This window comes from Molossus molossus, unplaced genomic scaffold, assembly GCF_014108415.1.
Source record: "Molossus molossus isolate mMolMol1 unplaced genomic scaffold, mMolMol1.p scaffold_m16_p_14, whole genome shotgun sequence".
In the NCBI taxonomy this organism is placed as follows: Eukaryota; Metazoa; Chordata; class Mammalia; order Chiroptera; family Molossidae; genus Molossus; species Molossus molossus.
In genome coordinates, this window is record NW_023425349.1 from 70,285,891 (window position 1) to 70,298,039 (window position 12,149).

Consider the following 12,149-nt stretch of genomic DNA (forward strand, 5'->3'; position numbering starts at 1 on the left):
TATATTTTTTTCCATTGATTTTTAGAGTGAGTAGAAGGAAAGGAAAAAGGGAGAGAGAGTGAGGGAGGAAATGAAGCAGAGAGGGAGAGAGAGAGAGAAACATTGATGTGAGAGAGCCACATCAATGGGTTGCCTCTGATTGGGGCCCAGGATTGAACCTGAAACCCAGGTGTGTGCCCTTCACCAGGAATCAAACCTGAGACACTTTGGTACATGTGCTGATGCTCTAACCGCTTAGCAACACCAGCTAGTTTTTAATAGAATTATTATTTTTGTTGTGTGGGTCTTAGGGCTGAATTTTGTGCAAACTACATATTATATAAAATATGAGATTATATTTAAAAAGTAGAATATTATAGTGTGGTAATTTTTTTTTTTTTGCTTTTTGTATCCTTATCTGAGGACATTTTTGCATTTATGTTCAGATAGAGCGGGAGAGAGAGAGGGAAGAAGAGAGAAAGAGAGAAACATCAATGTGAGAGAGATACATTGAGTGGTTGCTACCCACATGACCCCAACCAAGGCCGGGGACATAACCAGGGCCGGGGACAAACTGCAACTGAGGTACGTGCCCTTAGCGGGAACTGAACCCAGGACTCTGGTCCGCGGGCCAGCGCTCTAACTGCTGAGCCAAACTGGCCAGGGCTATAGCGTGGTATTTTTTTATGGGCTCCTAATGATTCATATGCCTTGGAAAACTTGATTCATTTTCTCCCATTCTATTAGCATGATCTAAAACTTAAGGGATACAATTAAAATTATTTAACATTTTAGTTTACTTATAAAATTGATAGTTCAGTATCATCCAGTTAGATAATATCAATCACTAATGCAAGGGGTTAATAATAATGAAATTTTTTATTTGAGAAACCAGATTCCTCTTGTGATAGCCATCTTATGCTTGTGAAGAAGGATTTATGAAAAAACTAATCAAAATAAATTGTTTTCTATTTTAATAGCCATAAGGGAAGTATTATACTTTAGCCTAATATAGGATAAAACCCAAAAATATATTGTGAATTTTTGTGTATTTGCTTAGTATTAAAAAAAGGGTAGGTTTTTAAAATAAGAATGTAAGATAATCTCTATTAAATTCACATTAGACATTTTCTTTTCTTCTTTTCTAGTTGTTTCCTGATAAAGGCATAGAGAAAACAGATAAGGTATTTTCTTCTTAAACTTAAGTTTTGAAATTTCAGAACTATGTCTTGCTTATATACAAATTAATTGGAAAAAAAATAATTATTTTCAGGTTGATATTGATTCAACAGATGATACCAAATTGATAGAGCTAGATGATTCACAAAAAAGTGAGCACACTGTATTCATAATGCCACCAGAGCCACCTCCTGATGATGGAAAGGACCTGTCACCGAAGTACAGGTAGCAGGAATTCCTAAAGAGCTCTTTGGACACAGCTTTAATTATTTATTTTTATCATTTTTGATTACCAGTAGATACTTATATTAATCATTTGTGAAGGTCATTTTCAAAATTTGTTCAGTGAACTAATGGAGATGAATATTTTATAATGTCAATGGGTAATGTAAATTAAGACTTGGACTGCCTGGTTGGAAGATAAGCAAATGTTGATAACTATTCACGTAAACATTTAACCATATTTTAGTCTTTAAAAAATTTATTTACTTTTATGAAGTTCTTCCTCCCTTTGAGGGGTTTTGTTGTCAATATAAAGACTGAAATTCTTATGTAAGATATCAGAGTAAACTTAAAAGTAGAGGACCAGGAATCATTCTTTTTTTTCTTTTATTGATTTTAGAGAGAGAGGAAGGGAAAGGGAGAGAAAGAGAGAAACATCGATTGGCCGCCTTCTGCATGCCCCCCACTGGGGATTTGGCCTACAGAGGGCATGTGCCCTGACCAGGAATCGAACTGGCGACCTCTTGGTGCATGGGTCGACATTCAACCACTGAGCTGCACCGGTTGGGCAGGAATCATTCTTTCTTAAATATAAAGACTGGGATTTGGATGGGAATCTTTTGAAAAATTAAAATGTATTTGATTGTTATTATAATTGTAATAATACACAATTTAATAAATGTAGAAAATAAAAAAGAAAACTTAGCACGTAATTTTAGCACCAATACTTACTTCATTAACAACTGCAAGTATATCTTTCCTGTCTTTTTGTGCATAAATTTGCACTTACTATACTTATAACAAATGGGTTCATCCTGTACATATTCTTTGTAACCTGTGTTTGCCTTTAATGGTCTTTATATATTCACATGCCAAAAAATGTTTTTGTGCCATATTATTTTGAATGACCACATTGTATGTATTTATTGTGATTTGCTACACTAGTCTCTTGTGGATTTGTTTGTAGTTCTTTGCTATCTATATCTTTATATATATACACAGTTATTTTCTTAGGCTATATTCTTAAAAGAATACCTGGAGCAAAGAAAATATAAAATAACTGTCTTCTAAAAACATGGAAATACAGAATTAATATATAATCTCAGAAGGACTGAATATATACCGTAGGGATTGAGTGGCTTAATTAAGTACCATTTTGATTGCATATTAACTATAGAAATTCTATTTTACTTTGTCTTAACCACTATACATTGAACTCTGGGTAATGACAAACAAGATACATTAAATACGGAAAGGCAGTACCTCCCAGAAGAAAATTAGCTAAAGGAACTAAGTAGGCAGTTTCTGAGAAGAAATCCCAATAGTTAATAATATGAAAATATATTAAGCTTTTGTAGTATTCAAAGAAATGCAAACCAAAATGATGAGAAGAAGCATTTTTAACCTACCATATTGAAGATAGGCTAAGCTACTAGCATGTATGTTAGAGTGTATGCAAGTATAGCCTTTCTAGAAGTAATTTGGTAGTGATTATAATAATTTTGATTCTCTTCATAAATATTGACCATAGTAAATCCTTTTATTGGGCATTAACCTAAGAAATTAAGCAAAAATATTCACACAGATGTATGTACAAAGATACTTAATTGCAAAAATTTAGAAATAACCCAGAAATGCCCAACAGTAAAGAATTGGTTAAATTATTGTACATCCCTAAAATAAAAATACTATGAATTTTTTTCCTTTTAGATACTAGCACAAAGTACTTTTATGAAGAAAAACAAAATTACAAATTATACTAAATATTATTTTTAAATATAAATTATCATTGAACACATGGGTTCTATTTCAAGGGTTAATTCCTCTGTCAAGTAAGATAATCAGGGTTTTCTGGTTTTTAGGGATTGGTTGAAAATAACAAATAGGGAGGGGAGGAGCCAAAGTTTCTGAGTAGGTGGTGTATATATTTTATAACTAATCATCTTATAATTTTGAAAAAAATTGTTTTCTGTGTAAGGATTTTGGGGAATAATATTGGGTACTATTTGAGTAGAAATATTCACCTAAATTCTGGGAAAATATGAAGAGTTAATGTATTTTAAATCAGCAGTTGTATTTTTGCTTTTTATTTTAGTTACAAATACTTTCCAAGACTGGACCTTAAGCTTTTTGACAGACCACAGGAATTGAAATTTTGTTTTAGTAGACACCCTACTGGGAATAGCATTACAAACAGTCCAGCTCTCATGGCTAAGAGAAGTAAACAGGTCAGATATTCTTTATCTAATACATGTTAATTTAAAATGTAAAATATGTATATGTGATATGCAGCTTATAGTTTAGAATTATCACCCACAGCAACCATTTGAAAACCCAGTGTGGTTGATAATGAACTAAACTAGATTTCTTGCAACTCTGCTTATAACATTGAGGCTGAAGTTTTTGAATGCTTGTGCTTATATTATAAGAGAATCCTTGGGAACCAAATATACTTTTAAAATAACTTTATTAGGATATAATTCACATATCATACAATTCACCCATTTAAAGTATACTCAGTGGCTTTTAGTATATATACACAGGTTGTGCAACTACCATCATAATCAACTTTAGAACATTTTTGTCACCCCCAAAAGAAATCTTGTACCCTTTAGCTGTTAACTTCCAGTCCCCCCCCCCACACACCCTTAGGACACCCCTAATCTATTTTCCGTCTCTAGTTTTGTCTGTGCTGGGCATTTCACATAAATAGAATTGTATAAATGTAGCCTTTTGTGACTGGCTTCTTTCACTTATGATACTGTTTTTAAGGTTTATCTATGTCGCAACATGTATCAGTATTTCAATTATTTTTATTGCCAAGTAATATTCCTTTGTATGGATATATACCACATTTTATTTATCCATTCATTTTATTTATCCAAAAAAAGTTCCTACTTTTTGGCTATTATGCATAGTGCTGCTATGAACATCTGTGTACAAGTGTTTGTGTGGATGTATGCTTTCATTTCTCTTGGGAATATGCCTAGAAGTAGAATTACTTCGTTAAATGGTAACTCTATGTTTAACCTTTTGAGGAACTGTCAGACTGTCTTCTAAAGTAGTTACACCATTTTACATTTCCCACCAGCAGTGTATGAGAGTTCCAATTTCACTACATCGTTGTCAATTCTTGTTATTATTTGTCTTCTTTATTATAGCGTCCTAGTGGGTGTGAAGTGGTAGGTATCTTGTGATTTAAATTTGCATTTTCCTCATGGTTAATGTCTATGTACTTTATACTGAATCCTTCATTCTAAAGGGAGTGCAAGTGAGTTAAGTTGGAATAACCTAGACATTTTGCTTTAATACCATATCTGCTTTAGGTGTAAAGAATTAAGCTATAGTTAGGTGTGTGTTAAAATTAAATATCTTTTTTATATGTACTGACATTTTAGGGGTCTATAAACATGGAAAATTTCAGAATGAAATTCTTGGTTCAGGTTTTACCAATTCATGTACCATCTCCCAAATCTGAGAGGTAACCTGAGGTGTTCATATAGTACACATTTCTCTCTGTTGTCTGAAGGGAATTTTTTTTTTTAACCTTTACCAGTTTACTAAAGGCAAGTTTTATTTTGTTTTTGTTTTTTGTTTTTTATCCTCAACCAAGGACATTTTTCCATTTTTTGTTCAGATAGAGTGGGAGGGAGAAAGAGACAGAGAAACATCAACATGAAAGGGAAACATCGAGTGGTTGCCACCTGCACAACTCAACCAGGGCCGGGGACAAACTGCAGCCGAGGTACATGCCCTTAGCGGGGACCGAACCCAGGTCTCTCTGGACTGCAGGCCGACGCTCTAACCGCTGAGCCAAATCGGCCAGGGCTAAAGGCAAGTTTTTAAAAAGGGAAAATTTTGTTATTAAGTCTTTAAATCTCATTTTTAAAACTTATCTTTATTGTTGAATGTATTACAATTGTCCTCCCTTTTTTCCCCCATTGACCCCCTCCTCCCCAAAACTACCTCCCTCCTGCCTTCCCCACACTATTGTTTGTGTCCATTGGTTATGCATATATACATAGAAGTTCTTTGGTTTATCTCTCCCCGCCCTCCCTCTCCCCTTCCCTTTGAGGTTCATCAGTCTAACAACCAATTTGTACTTCTTAATTCCTTCATCTTTTTCACCCATCCATTTTCACCATCATTTTTTTTTTTCAGTGTAGCCGGAAAAGAAAAAGAACCATTTTCAAATATATCTTCAAGTCTCATAGAAATAGAGATCATAAGAAAAGTTAACACATTAGGATATTTTTATTTAGAATACATCTCAAAATAGAGGAATCTTTAGTGCAAAGCACACAATAGCAGTTTGACTTATCTGTAAGGCTCTATAGTTTCTGGAGTATGTATAGTTAGATCAAGCTGAGCAAGTGATTTTGATACCTATTCTCTCTTCCACTTAAATCAGAATGAAAATCAGAATTTGAAAACATGACTATAGAACTATTAGGTAGTAAGGTCAATTATCTTTCTCAGACTCTGTTGCCTTCAAAGGAATAGGGCTTTTTATGTACTCAGTGAAGGAATTAACACAGACTGTTGTGAGGGATGGGGAGGGTAAAGTGGAAATCTTGGCAGGAAATAGTCTAGGACATCTTAACGTTTTAGCAGTGAGAAGACTCACTTTTCTTTTTAAATATGTTTTTCCCCCAATTTTTATTAATTTCTTTTTGTTACAGACGTTTCTCCTTTTTCTTTTTAAATATGTTTTTATTGTGTTTTTTTTTAGAGAGAGAGGAATGGAGAGAGAGAAACATTGATGTGAGAGAGAACATCGATTGGCTGTCTCCTGCATGCCCCTTACTGGGGATTGAGCCCACAACCTGGGCATGTGCCCTAACCGGGAATCTAACTGGGACCAAACTGGTACCTCTCAGTCCATGGGATGGTGCTCAATCCACCGAGCCACACCAGCTGGGCAGAGAAGACTCACTTTTCAAGAATGACATTGAAGAACTTGTAAGCTATAAATGGTTAAATCCCTTTCATCCATCAAACATATGAGTGCCTTCTATGTAAAGGGCGCCTAATTAATCATTATATAATAAAAATATGAATGATCTCTACTTTTAGGAAATTTCTAGTCTATTAGGAGATGCATGCTTACCAAAAAATAGTTATAGTAAAGTATAAAGTGCGTCCTTAGGTGAATATTGAAAGAACCATGTGGTACTAAGTAGGAAGCCACTCACAAAAGTAAAACTATGAAATGCTTGATCTTAGAGTCAAATTTTACATTAGTTTTCTCTCTTCTTTTCACTTTCCCCATCCTAATGAAATTTTGTAATGTTTTATTTATTCTCTTTCTAGGAGATAAAAACAGCTCATAAATTGGCAAAGAGATGTTATACAAATCCACCACAATGGGCCAAGTGTCTCTTCAGTCATAGTTACAGTTTATGGTTTATTTGTCTCCCCGCCTATGTTAGAGTTTCTCATCCTAAGGTCAGAGCACTTCAGCAGGCTTATGATGTACTTATTAAGATGAGGAAAACAGATGTAGATCCACTTGATGAGGTAAGTATAACAAATTGAGAATGTTACTAAAATGAATTTTATTTTTGTATTTTTAAGAAAATTTATGTCTCAGTTGTTTTAAAGTATCTTCAAGTATTTCATTATATGCAGGAAAGGTAAAAACATTTACCCTGTTTCATAGAGCTAATACTTATTTTTAAATATATTTATTTTTAAAAAAATTACTGCTTTGGAATAAAGCTAAGAGTTCTTACTTAGACCAGATTGTTTGCCCTTGATAAATAGAAAATAATATTGATTTCATTTTATTCTTGATACAACTTTGTTAGAAGGCAAATAGGGAATAGGCTTTTAGTAAGTAGCTTTCTACTTAGGACCTATGTCCTAGGGTGAGTTATATATCTGAAATACAGATTTGAGTTTCTCAACCTTGGTACGTACTACTGATGTTAAAAATTTTTATTTATTGATTGATTTGAGAGAGAGAGAGAGACAGACAGATAGACAGACATTGATTTGTTGTTCCACTTATTTATGCATTCATTGGTTGATTCTTGTATGCGCTCTGACCGGGTACCGAATCTATATCAGTAAGATGCTCTAACCAACTGAGCTACCCTGCCAGGGTACTACTGACATTTGGCCCGCATAATTATTTATTGTAGTGGTCTGTCTGGGCCTTTCCTGCACATTGTTGGATGTTTAACAGCGTCCCTGGCCTCTACCCACAAGATGCCAGTAGCACCCCCTACCTGCCATGGCAATCAAAAATGTCTCCAGACATTGCCAGTTGTCCCCTGGAGGGCAAAATTGCCCCACTGGTGTAGATAATAATAGTACCTCCTCATAAGTTTAGTTTGAAGGTTAAACTAGTTACTGTACATAATGTGCCTAGAATAGTACCTGGCTAATAGTAAGCGCTGAGTGAATGAGGTGTTAAATGTTTTACATACAATATCTCTTTTAAGCCTCTAAACCATCATCTTGAGAGATAGTGAGATGGTTGAAGAAACTGAGTCACTTATTTAGTCTTTCTATTTGTTATTTTCCCCTTTAAAGTTGTTTTTAGTGTTAAAATAATTATAAATGATATATAGAACCAGATTAGAATTTAAAATGAAGTTGAAATAAACATTCAGAGGAATGGATGTCTGGGGGAAGGAGAGAGCACAAGGACAGAAGAGAAATGGGATTGAAGAGAGCACATCATAGGCTTCAGCAATGACTGTAATTTTTAAAAATAAAATCTGAAACTAATACAGCATTTATGATATTAAAATTTGATAATGCGCCCTGGCCAGTTTGGCTCAGCGGTTAGAGCGTCGGCCTGCGGTCCGGAGAGACCCGGGTTCGGTTCCCGCTAAGGGCATGTACCTCGGTTGCAGTTTGTCCCTGGCCCTGGTTGGTCGTGCGGGTGGCAGCCACTCGATGTGTCCCTTCACGTCGATGTTTCTCTCTCTCTCTCTCCCTCCCACTCTATCTGTACAAAAAATGGAAAAACATCCTTGGGTGAGGATAAAAAAAAAAAAAAAAAAAAATTTGATAATGCTGTGGGCACACTAAAACTCATTTTTCTCTAAGTATTAGCTATACATTATAAAAGCTTTTAAAATAAAAAAGATGTAAAACAAGTACTAATATCCATTCTCATATTTGATTACATTTTCTCTCGTCTAATGTTTATAAAACTAGTTGGAAATTAAAAATACTTGATCATTGCCCTGACCAGGTAGCTCAGTTGGTTAGAGCATCATCCCACGACACCAAGGTTGCAGGTTCAGTCCTGGTTAGGGCGCATACATGAATCAACTAGTGAATGCATGAATTGGTGGAACAATAAATTCACATTTCTCCCCCCCCACTTCCCTCCCTTCGTCTCCCTCTAAAATCAATATAAAAAAATTATTTTAAGTAATTGATCCCAATCAGTGCTTTGTATCTCATATATTCTAGTGTTTTAAAAAGTTGTTCTCATAATTTTTATTTCGGAGATGCATTTCAAGATGTTTTAACTTGCCCTGGCCAGTTTTCTCAGTGGTTAGAGCATCGGCCTGTGGACTAGAGAGTCCCAGGTTTGGTTTCCACTAAGGGCATGTACCTCAGTTGCAGTTTGTCCCTGGCCCTGGTTGGGGTCGTGTGGGTGGCAACCAGTCAATGTGTGTCTCTCTCACGTCAATGTTTCTCTTCCTTTCTCTCTCTTTCCCGCTCTCTCTGGAGACAAATGCCCCCCCCCCCAAAAGTCCTTGGGTGGGGATAAAAAAAATAAAGTATGCTGTAGGAGAGAGCAAATGTCGATTATGTTACTGTATTCTAAATTGAAAGCACAATACTTGATTATTTCTTTGATTAGTTATTAGTTCAAGAGACATATCACAAATTGCTTGAAAAGTGTTTATCTCCAGAGGTATTAAAATTCTGCGGTAGTCTCTGGTACAAATAATTACATTCTCTTGTTTTCTAACATGCAGCAATTAGAACTAGTAAGCTAAGAATTTTTTTTTTTAATTTCCCCAGTAAACAACATGATGGGGGTTTAAAATTTCAAGATTAATTTCTTCTGTTTCTATTTCTAACAAGTTATATTGAGAAATTTGTAGTGTGCTGAAGTAATTTGCATGTCTATTACTGGAAAGAATGTTTAATACTTAAGAATGCATATTTGTTAGGGATATTTGCTGCATGTTATCTGTTTCTTGATTACACGTAGAATAGCACATTAAAGTTTTTATGCTATTTTCATGTATTCCTTTGGTATTCCCAGCAACTCTGTGAGGCAGTTTATACATTAGCTACATTTTATTTATTTATTTATTTATTGTTTATTATTTTTTATCTTTATTGTTGAATGTATTACAGATGTTCCTCATTTTTTCCCCCATTGACCCCCTCCTCCCCATTCGCACCCCCCTCCTGCCTTTTCCCACACTGTTGTCTGTGTCCATTGGTTATGCATATAAGTTCTTTGGTTTATTTCTTCCCACCCCCAAGCCCTCTTCCCTTTGAGGTTTGTCAGTCTAGCAACCAATTTGTTCTTTTTAATTCCTTCACCTTTTTCACCCATTCCCCCAACCCCCCTCCCATCTGGCAACCAACACAATGTTCTCTGTATCTATGAGAATGTTTCTGTTCTGCCTGTTTATTTTGTTTGTAGATTCCATTGTCGCTAGATATGTATTCATTGCCATTTTGTTTGTTCATATATTTTATCTTTTTCTTCAAAAAGACCCTTCAACATTTCATATAATAGCGGTTTGGTGGTGATGAACTCCATTAGCGTTTTCTTGTCTGGGAAACTCTTTATATGGCCATCGATTCTAAATGACAGCTTTGCAGGCTAGAGTAATCTTGGTTGTAGGTTCTTGCTTTTCATCACTCTGAATATTTCTTGCCACTCTCTTCTGGCCTGCAAAGTTTCCTTTGAGAAATCAGCTGACAGTCTTATGGGAACTCCCTTGAAGGTAACTAACTGCTTTTCTCTTGCTGCTTTTAAGATTCTCTCTTTGTCTTGAACCTTTTGCATTTTGATGAGGATGTGTCTTGGTGTGGGCCTCTTGGGGTTCATCTTGTTTGGGACTCTCTGTGCTTCCTGGACTTGTATGTCTGTCTCCTTCACCAAGTTAGGGAGGTTTTTTGCCATTATTGTTTCAGATAGGTTTTTGATTTTTTGTTCTCTCTCTTTTTCTGGCACCTCCAAGATGTGAATGTTGGCACGCTTGAAGTTGTGCCAGAGGCTCCTCACACTATCCTCATTTTTTTCTTTTTGCTGTTCCGATTGGGTGTTTTTTGCTTCCTTATATTCCAAATTGATGGTTTGCTTTTTGGCTTTACGTACTCTACTATCGAATCTGTGTAAATTATTCTTTATGTCAGTTAATGCCTCCTTCATTTCTGACTGTGCATCCTTCATTTCTGACTGTTCCTTTTTATGCTCTTGAGGCCCTCACTAAGTTCCCTGAGGTTCCCACTAAGTTCATTGAGCATCCTTATAAGCAGTATTTTGAACTCAGCATCTGTTAGGTTGCTTATCTCCACTTCGCTTAGTTCTTTTCCTGGAATTTTGTTCTGTTCTTTCATTTGGGACCTGTTTCTTTGTCTCCTCATTTTGGCTGCTTCCCTGTGTTTGTTTCTGTGGATTACTGAACGAGAGGTATGGGGCTATCTGAGACCAGATGCTGCTTGTTTGAAAGAATTTAGGAAAACCTGAAGCAGGATCCAAGACAGGCCAATCCTGTGGTTAAGCAACTGGCAACAACTTGGGTGGCCTGAAAGTTGGGTGGGGCAGGGCCTCAGGGAGTCGCCAGGGCGGGGCAACCAGTATGAGCCAGGTTGCTGGAGTCCCAAATATAGCTGCTGTGTGCTGTCCCAGGAAAGGGCTCACTGAAGAAACAAGGCCTCTGACAGCAAGTCTGTCCCGGAGAAAGCCCCCTCTCCAGCCCTCGCTTTAATGCCAAACAGCTCAGTTCTTCCCTGTACGTCTCTGGCGCCCCTCGAGCTGCCTCCCCTCCAAGCTTAGAGGGAGTGAGTCCGATGAGTTCATGCGCGGGCCCTTTAAGAGGGGCTGCCTGGGGCTCTAGCCGCCTCAGCCTCCCTGAGCCTCAGTTCCCGCGGGTTTTTCCAGCCAGAAGTTATGGGGACTTCTCTTCCTGGCACTGGAATCCTGAGCAGGGTGCCTGGTGTGGGATGGGGACCCCTCAGTCCTCAGAGAGGACCTTCCCAGCCAAGGTGTCCTCCTGATTTTTATCCTCCACACGTGGGTGTGGGACCAGCCCCTTCCGCGTCTGCCCTCCTACCAGTCTGGATGTGGCTGCTGCTTTAATTCCGTAGTTGTAGGACTTCATTCAGCTGGATTTCAGGCGGTTTTGAATAATGGTTGTTCTGTAGTTTAGTTGTAACTTTGATGTGGTTGTGGGAGGACGCGATACCGCATTTACCTACACCACCATCTTGACCGGAAGTCAAGCTACATTTTAAAAAGAAAGACATTTGAATCTTAGATGAATTAACATATACATAGGCCACCCAGCAAGTAAATGGTTTTCATGTTCAGGTCCATATTCCATTAGAACCACCTACTGTTCCATTTGTATGCTTAATGTTCTAATCTGACAGCTTTGTATTCTATATTTTATATTTGTAAAAGTTGTAACAACCTAGATTTTAAAATAAAACTTTAGAAGACCCAGAAATAGTATATGTCACCTAGGCTGACTTAAAATTAAAATGCATAGCCCTGGCCAATTTTGCTCAGTGGTTAGAGTGTCAGCCTGACCGAAGAGTTGTGGTTTCAA

At 36.7% G+C, this 12,149-nt stretch overlaps 1 protein-coding gene across 4 annotated transcripts in view; it reads left to right on the forward strand.

Annotated features, from left to right (window-relative positions):
• Positions 1–12,149, forward strand: part of DENND4C (DENN domain containing 4C) — a 131,402-nt gene that overhangs the window by 72,384 nt on the left and 46,869 nt on the right. For all 4 annotated transcript variants that reach the window (XM_036260970.1, XM_036260968.1, XM_036260971.1 and 1 more), the window contains 4 exons: positions 1,128–1,163; positions 1,253–1,383; positions 3,476–3,608; positions 6,694–6,900. In XM_036260970.1, coding sequence (XP_036116863.1) covers positions 1,128–1,163; positions 1,253–1,383; positions 3,476–3,608; positions 6,694–6,900 — 507 coding nt within the window. The remainder of the gene's footprint in view (positions 1–1,127; positions 1,164–1,252; positions 1,384–3,475; positions 3,609–6,693; positions 6,901–12,149) is intronic.